At 45.4% G+C, this 8,897-nt stretch overlaps 1 protein-coding gene across 1 annotated transcript in view; it reads right to left on the bottom strand.

Moving 5' to 3' along the window:
* Positions 1 to 2,025: 2,025 nt before the first annotated feature.
* Positions 2,026 to 8,897, bottom strand: part of PTGFRN (prostaglandin F2 receptor inhibitor) — a 104,365-nt gene continuing 97,493 nt past the window's right edge. The window contains exon 9 of the mRNA XM_075909226.2: positions 2,026 to 6,945. Within this exon, the coding sequence (XP_075765341.2) occupies positions 6,779 to 6,945 (167 nt within the window). The 3' untranslated portion in view covers positions 2,026 to 6,778. The remainder of the gene's footprint in view (positions 6,946 to 8,897) is intronic.

Here is an 8,897-nt window from a genome sequence, read left to right as displayed (position 1 = left end):
GCAAACTCTGTTTAAGACCATGGGAACCATCTCTTCAAAATTGCAAGGTCAGGCCTCAACTCTGCACAGTGAATCCAAGCTAGAGATGGAGACGCCACCTCTCCCATTCCCATGCCTCAGCTCGACCAGGGACTCTTCTCTACTGTGCATCATTCATCAGAGTGATAAATTAAGCTCCAGGCTGCTCTAGGATATGGAATTTCACCTTGTCTGAACACAGCTGCCAACAATGGAGTTAGAGAACAATGCCGAGCATGTTGTAATGGGCAGCAGAGAACAAGACAAATGGTGTCAGCTACCCGTGATTGCACTTTGTGGGGTAGCCAAAGCAGCTTCCTGCTCTGCTACAGTGATAGAGATGTGGGTGTTTCAGTCTGAGGTTGCAGAAGCAGTTCTGTATTCAGGTATTGTGAAGAAAATCTCTTTGAAGTTGCCTTCGTCACACTAGGCAGCTTAATGCCTATAGAGAAGTTCCCTGGAGGGTCTATTCAGCGAGTAGATATTTTCATTTACACTGACTAAATCTGTTCAGCACCCTGACAACCAACACCATTCGCAGACAGTAAAATGGTGTGGTGGTAAAGAGAGCCGGAGACAGGGTAGCAACACTAGCACTTCTCTCAGGTTCTACAAGTGGCAGTGATTTCAGTAAGTAACATGTGGTGCAAGGCAACTTCTGGGGAAAACACAAGCCTAGTAGGCATTCTGCCAGCACAGCAGCAGCACAGGCTAAATGCTGATGGGCCACCACCCCATTCCCAGGTATCTTACTTTGTGTGTCAGGGTAGCACCTAAGGCTCTCAAAGCAGCAGAGGAAAGGGACACAGAAGGGAAGGAGGGTGGATAGAGGAGCACTCAGAGGGACAGCACAACCATCTCAGCTAAGACACTACCAACACTTATTTCAGAGAGTCTCTGCCCCAAAGAGCTTACAACTTGTAATCTGGGAAATCGTACAACTGAAAACTCCACACTGAAGGTCAGATCTTTTCTTTCACAGTCCTGTCTGCCAAACCGGAGCTAGGGAGGAAAATAAACCAAGGCCTATGCTTTGTGTGGGAGCTGCCACACAATTAATCACTCAGCAGCACTATGTGCCGCCGTGGGGTGGCTTGGGTACTGCTGTCCAGCAGGATAGCGTGAGTGACCTGAAAGCTGGCCTTGCCAAAGAATGGGCACAGGGCTTCCCAGCTGCTTCTGCATGAGTAGACTTACATACCTACAGAAAGACAAATTGCCATCCTTACTGTAGCAGAGCAGAGCGGTGTCCTCTTTGCAGTGCTGTAGGAGTTGTTGATGTTACCGTGACAGGAGGGGAAAAAAAAAAAAAAAGTCAGACATTGGCACGTAGAGGAGAAAAACAGATTTTCAACAACAGTATCACTGATTCTCCTGATGACTGTTTGGAAGAGTCAGGAGAGCCTGCCAGGACTGATGCATGTGTTTTATCCTATACAACAGGCATTAACTCATGGCCCTTGTACAACAAGGAATCTGTTTCCACATGGACAGGATGAGAAAGTTGCTGCTATCGAGAAGGCCTGTTGTACAATGGAAAGAGCTAGATAAATTCATGGAGGCTAGGTCCATCAACAGCTATTAGCCAGGATGGGTAGGAATAGTGTCCCTAGCCTCTGTCAGTGGCTGAGAACGGGTGACAGGAGAGGGATTGCTTGATGATTCCCTGTTCTGTTCCTTCCCTCTGGAGCATCTGGCATTGGCCATTGTGGGAAGACAGGATCCTGGGCTAGATGGATCTGTGGTCTGACCCAGTCTGGCCGTTCTTCTGTTCTTATGGGTAGAGCAGGAAACCAAATTTGAGACTCCTCATTTTTGACTTACCTCTGACTGTATGACACACCAAGTCATCCAAACCTTTCCATAAAATGGGGATAACACCTACTAACTTGGTAGGGGAGGGGAGAAACAGAAGGTTTCAAAGCTCAAATCTGATGTCTGAGAGGAGCTGTGAGAACAAAGTAGATAGGAAGAGCCACCGGCGGTTTGAACATTCTGACCACAGAATGGTTATCAAAAGATTCGCTCTTTATTTTTTTAACATAAAAAGAAACATGACATAGCATCATTAGAACCACTCCATTCCTGCATTCCAGAATTGTGCCAAACACCTTATTTCATACCTTCTACAAATTCCTGTCCATTTCATTAAGTGATTTTCAAGCAATGCCTGGTTCAGAGCCCAGCAGAATTTCCTTACTGTAACTGAGTAAAAAACATGTGGCAAAGGAAACAGAGTAAGATCGGCCGGAGCCCTTAGCATACTTGGCTACTGGTTTCAATCCCAGGAGGTGCAGCTTCGATGGTACTGAAGTCATCCAAGCCCCATGTGGCTTAATCCTTAACACCCTCTGCTACCGACCACTCCTAACACACACAAGTTGTCACACGGAGTTAAAAAAAATCATGACAAAAAAGTGACTAAGACACACAATTTTTCTAGCTAGGGAGGAGATTCCTATTATATAAAAAGAAAGGAGAATACAAAATTGGCACACTTGGAAGGAAGCCTGCTGGGAAACTACTGTCCCAAGGATTGCAGCCTTCAAAAATACAGCAACAACAAGGGTTAAAGGGGATGGAGCACCACCTCCCATAGGCCTAGCAGCCATGCAATCTAGTGGCCAACTCCTCTTACTAGGAACAGCAAGGAGATGTGTTATGATCTATGATGGAAGAGGTTGCTCACCTTGTGCAGTACCTGTAGTTCTTCAGGGTTTAAGTCTCTATGGATCCTTCACTGAGGTGTGCCCCATATGGAGATTTACATGAGCAGTGTCCGTTCAGCCCTGCGCTGAGGCTGTATCAGGCTACACGGATGAACTGCCCCATCAGTGTCTTCTGCGCTACTGAATCTCAGAGGAAATTGACACAGAAGGGAAGGAGGGTGGTAGAGGAGCACTCATAGGGACACACATCTCAAAGAAGCAAAGTTACTACCACAGGGTGAGTAATCTTGTCTTTGAGTAGTCTCCATAGGGGTTCTCCGCTTTTGGTCACTCCTGAGCAGTATCCCCTCCCTAGCACAGGGAGCTTAGAATTGGAATCCATCACTGAAGACAGAACTGCACTGCAAATAGCTGCATCTGTACCTAGAGAAGCTATATAACTGAAGACCATGTGACAGCTCTGTAGATTTCTGAAAAGGGAACATTGTTAAGGTGAGCCAGAGATGTAGATAGCAATTTAGTCAAATGCAGCAACATGCCAATGGCAGTGGAATGTCAACCCGCAGAAATAGATTTAGAGAGCATCTCCAGGTAGAAATTGGCAGCACTCTATTTCAGATGCAGACAGGTTAAAAACAGCCTATTAGATTTGCAAAATGGCGTAGTTCTGTTCAGACAGAAGGATAGTGCCCTCCTGACATCCAGAGCATGGAGAACATTCCCCCATTGGAAGTATATGGCTTGGAAAAAAAAACCCTGATAGGTGTATGCTCTGATTCAGGTGGAATTCAGGTGAAATTCACAGGTTATTTTAGGCAGAAACCTGAGATGTGGCCATAAGGACACCTTATCCTTGTGGAACATTATGGGGGGGAGGGGCGAGGGGCAGGCATCTGCTATTAAGGCCCCAATAACTCTGACTCTGCAAGCTGAGGTAATGGTAGCTACTAGGAAGGCTCTTTTTCCTCAATAAATTCAATCAGGAGCAGGTCACCCTTGGTTCAAAAGGGAGCTGTGGGAGGCTTTTGGGAACTAAGTTCAGGCCCCACACAAGACCTGCGGGAAGAGGATCCCCAGGTTTTTCATGACTCTCACAAGTGTGGGGTGAGCAAACAGAAAAGTCCTAAGATTGGACTCCATCCTCTATAATGAAAAACATTCTTTTTTAAAAAATTAAAATACTTATCTAACTACTACTAAAACCAAAACCAGCCAACTAGAGAGAAACTCTGTAACCGATGAGTTAGGCAAGAGGCGGATATGCTAACACCATGGTGCCAATGCAGCTCAGAAAGAATGGAGGGGCTGGTTCATTTGTGTAGCCTGATACAGATTGGTTGCGGGGCAAAAGGATCTCAATACCGGATTGAACATGGCTCATGAGAGTCTCACAAACACACACAATGGAGCACCCACAGTGACACTACTTGAAGAAAGAGGTTGATGATAGCTAAGGACATGGAGACCCCCCTCACTAACAGGCAAGCAAATCCTCCTAACCCCCCAGTCAAAATAACCCTGAGTTTCTTTCTGCAGGGAGAAAATGCCAATATGAAGCGTATGCTTCAGAGAAGCTGCCATTCCCTGCTTGTTCATTCCATATTACTGCATTCCAAGCCAATTCCGTTTCCCCCAAACATAACTGACAGCAATGGAGATGAGGGTTAAACCTGAAAGGAGAGCGAGTGACTTGTGCTTTAACTAACTGATCTCCCCCCCCAGTCCCCCCCGCAGCAGACACACATGCTAAAAGAAATGGCAAAGATGTGAGGAAAGCAAATATTAAATAGCAGGAAAGATGAGTTATTCAGCTGTGTATGGGAAAGAGCATCAATGCAAACTCGGTGCTTCACATGCCCAGCAAGCAATGCCTCAGCGGTAAAGCAGAGCAGGAGAGAACATACATTCTGTGGTGGTTCCAGAAGAGGAAGGGATCCTGCTTTAGCAAATTGGCTCCTGGGCTTTCTTCTTTCTGAAGAGCATAAAGGCAAGTTCGTACAATGTACACACAGGGAATTCATGTGCCTTGATGGCTGTGCATCCCTCCCCAGACAGCTTCTCACTGCACCTGCCTTCAGATTCAGCAAGGGCACTGAAGCATGTTGCGTAGTTGCAAAAAAAAAAAAAAAAAAAACTATCTATTGGGAAGGCTTCTGAGAAGATTCAGGCCAAGATTTCCCAGTGGTGACCAGTGATTTTAGGGCCTCCATTTCTGGATGACCATGTCAGACACCATAAGGGGGCCAAATTAAAAAAAAAAAAGTGCTGCGCATTCACTCTTTGTAAAGTTGGGCTGTTTCTGAAACACACCCACCCAAAATAAACAGTCACAGGTGAAAAAATCTTAGCCGCAGTCCCTCTTAGGGAAAACATCTTGTGCCAATACTGGGGGAAAAAATCAAGACAAAGGTAAATGAATGTGAACATCTTCAATCAATGCAGTTTGCAGTGATTACAATAAAACCAAGTCAAAGACTTCACTGGGACAGTTGTGAAATGAAGTCATGTTAATAACAAGGACAGAGCTACTAGTCAGAGAGATTACCTAGAAAATACTGAAAGCCTAGATGGTTAACAGTACAGCAGGGCCTCTAACTTTTACAGAGGGTTTAATCTATCACTGGTTCTTTTTTCCTAAAGCATAATGGAGCAGGATGGAGCACTGGCCATTATTCAATTTCCCATCTTTGTTGATATTAGCCAAACCCTGGATATGGTATCAGAATATTTCTTTTGTACACATTTGACTTTTATTGCTTAAAAACACCAGCTGTGCTAGGAGAACAGAGCTGCCCGGATAGCTGAGAGCAGCTCCTTAGGAGCCATGCCAGGGGAACGTGGAAGACCTGGGCTGGGCTTTCATACTATAGCACCTATGAATATGCCTCAACAGCCCCCTGGAGAGATCCACCCCCATGCAGTGGCCAGCAATGGAGAGAACCCATTGAAAGACAGGGATCACTGAATGTACAAAAAGACAGAGGTTTGTAAAATACAAACTCCCTCCCCCACGATGGCCTGATTTCGTACCCGTGCTGAGTCACCATTTGGCTACTGTCAATAACAGACTCTCTGCAGCCAAACTGGATATTGCAGAGATTTGTGTTAGGAAGGAAACAAAATGGAAATGACTTTAGAACTTGCTGTGTATAAGTAACAGCTGTTTCCTACATCCTTTCCAGCCAAACACCCATTGGCCACATACCTCCACACACCTGAAAAAATCTCCACCTTCTTCCTAAAGCCCATTGCCACCGCCATGACTGTGAACTAATGCTTTGCTGGCAGTCTCAGCAGAGAGGCCATGGAGATGGAACTCACCACTCAAGGAGAGCAGTGCTTCCTGTGGGTCAGAGTTGAGGCAGGGTGGGAGGGGTTGTGGTGGGAAGGAAGGCCTGCACTATGAAGTACTTGGTCTGAGCATTCAGTCTCTAGGGCTGCCAAGCTCACCCTTTTCACTAGAACAAAATACCAACTTAAAAGGTTTGGTTTTTTTTTTTTTATAAAAAAGAAAATGATTAAAAAAATTCTCTCAAGCAGACACATCAATATACGTGTAACTCTGCTGAGAAAGGCAACCCCCCTGAAAATCGGGGAAGAGAGGGCACCTTGACAACCAAAAACCTGCTCTTGACTACAGCACTCTCACCGGACAAGTACTAGCGTCCTTCCCAGCACTGGACATGTGAACAAAACTCTAGGAACAGGTCAGCTAATTGTATAAAAGGCAAAATATTTCTTCCAAGCTCAGCCCATCACAATACACACCCCTCCCAACAACGTTAACACACAAAGAGAGATCCTAAAAACAAGACAAAAGGATTTAAACAGTGAATCTTGTCTGAAGGCTGCTGAACAGTTTGCGTGTCAGAAGAAAATATCCCCACAGTAAATGTCCCTGGAAGAAGAGCTCTGTGCTGGTACACACGGCCTGTGCTCTCAGAACTTAGCATGTGGATAGGAGAAGCTTTAGGTCCTGGCTTAGATCAGAGAAAGAGATACTGTCCATTGGATGTTTGTGTGTCACACACCTCAGCCTCAGGCCATCTCCCCCAATCTGTCCCGAAACGTGCATAATGTCATTCCCACACTCAGTCCATCTCCATAGACATTAGCCGGCGTCGCTCCCGTCGGGTTTCTTGAACTTCCTTTTTGCAACACCATTGGGAACTGCAGTAGCCAATGAGGCAGGATAAGAGTCCGATGATGGTGGCTAGACCAATGCCTATCAACAGTGGGTACTTCAAAGCATTCAGCACTAGAAAGGGAGGAGGGAAAAAATAAAAATAAAAATGATTAAATACAGTGTACAAATGCCAAACATGATTGCTTTGCCTAAGAAAGGTAAAATGCACGTCAGCCAGGGACAGATGAAACCATTCAAAAAGCAAGTCTAGTTCCCCCTCCTCATTATGAAGGTTCTGAAAGCTCTCACCTCCTCCTCTGTTTTGCCTCCATAATTCTCACATCCAAAATGAAACAGAAAGAGCAGGATGCAAAATCTCATAAAGGCATGTCTTATCTCACTGTGAGATTAACAGCTCCAATAGGACAGATTCCAAAGGTTAAGCTAGTTCTGAGCAGCATCAACATTTTGGATGCTTGTTCGAACCAAATTCATCCACCAAACATTTAAACAAAGCCGGATGGAAACCCATTTTTTAAATAAAGCTTCCAAGTGACAAAGCAAGGGTTCTGACTTTTTGAAGGACTGTGTACATAGATTTAGAGCTGCTTAAGAAGCAATTTCACGCTAGCCACCCAGTAGTTTCCAGTTAAGTCCATATTCAGGTGCTCAAAGAGGTAACTGGCTTTTCAGAAGTTCTGAATGCCCTGCCGTTTAGTGAAATGGATGGCTTGGAATGAGAATTTTCAGTGAATTATATAAATCAACCCAAGAGGCACACTGCTCCAGGAAGCTCATGCAGATTCTGACTCAATTGAAGCTCGTTCTACGGTTGGGTATGGCCAAGCAATATGAATTGTAGAATTAGCTCCACCATGTGGGGCATTTGAAAAGGACAATTTGTCCCCTGGGTAACTATCTGCATGGAGGGCAGAATAAAGACTTATGCTTCTTTTCATGTTCTTTGGGGCTCACAGATGTTTCTTCAGTTTCTGGGAAGGAAGCCACTTTGGTAAGTGCTTTGCATGCAATGCTTCTTAGACTATCACTCACTACAGTTTAACTATATGCTGGATGTAAGCATCTTATGTTAAAGTACATGCAGCAGTTACCAAAATTAGTTTCTCACAGGTTAGCTGACTCAAGAGTTGTGTGCAACTTCCAGAAAGGGCTGAAACATAGGTCAAGAGCCATGAGCACAGGGAGCAGAATACCTTGTATTGACAGCAGGGGATTTGAGTCAGATTCCTGGGTTCTGTTATTGATTTTGATATGAATTGCATGATAGTTCATCGTGCCTCAGGTACCCATCTGAAAAATGTGGCTAAGGCCTGGTGTACAACATAAAGTTAAGGCAACTTAGTTCTTTATTGACAGCAATGGCACCTCTCTGAAAGGTTACATACTGTGGTCAGTGACAGCATAGACACTGTGCCCTGTCAAACTTAACAGTCCTCCAGTAGCTATCCCACAATGCCAGACAGTGGCTGCTCTGGTCACAGCTGTGAACTCTACTGCCTCAACAGCAGATGCCAGCCCCTTTCCTGTAAAACCCATACACACTTTTGTAATGCCTTTTCTTGATTATTCAGCTTGGCCAAGCACACCTAGCAGGTCTCCACTGCTGTACCCAGATGCCCAGCCAACTATTCCAGTTCTAGACATGCGCCTTCTTGGAGTAAACAGGAGACACTGGATCTTCTGGGCCTGTGGAGAAAAGAGGCTGTACAGACACAGCTTTGGACCACTCATAGAAATGTGGACATCTATGAAAAGACTGCACAGGGGATGCAGATGAAGGAGTATGACGGATCAGTAGCGGTGCCGCACGGAAGCAATGGAACTGTAGTAGGTATATAATGTGACCAGGCAGCAGATATTCCGCTTTTACAATGAGCTGCAGGCCATGTTTAGCCAAGTCTCCACACACATCCTGCAGATCACCATGAATACCCAGACAGAGACCCTGGCTGTGAACAGTGGGGAGGAGGGAGATGAAGCAGGAGGCTCTGCTGTGCCACGAACCAGGATCTTGGAGATGCCACCATCAGCTGGCCAGTCCCACCAGCCAAGCACAAATGAGG

This window comes from Pelodiscus sinensis, chromosome 1 (assembly GCF_052426305.1).
Source record: "Pelodiscus sinensis isolate ZL-2025 chromosome 1, ASM5242630v1, whole genome shotgun sequence".
Lineage (NCBI taxonomy): Eukaryota > Metazoa > Chordata > Testudines > Trionychidae > Pelodiscus > Pelodiscus sinensis.
Note: the sequence above shows the minus strand (reverse complement) of the source record. Positions and strands in the feature narration are given on the sequence as shown.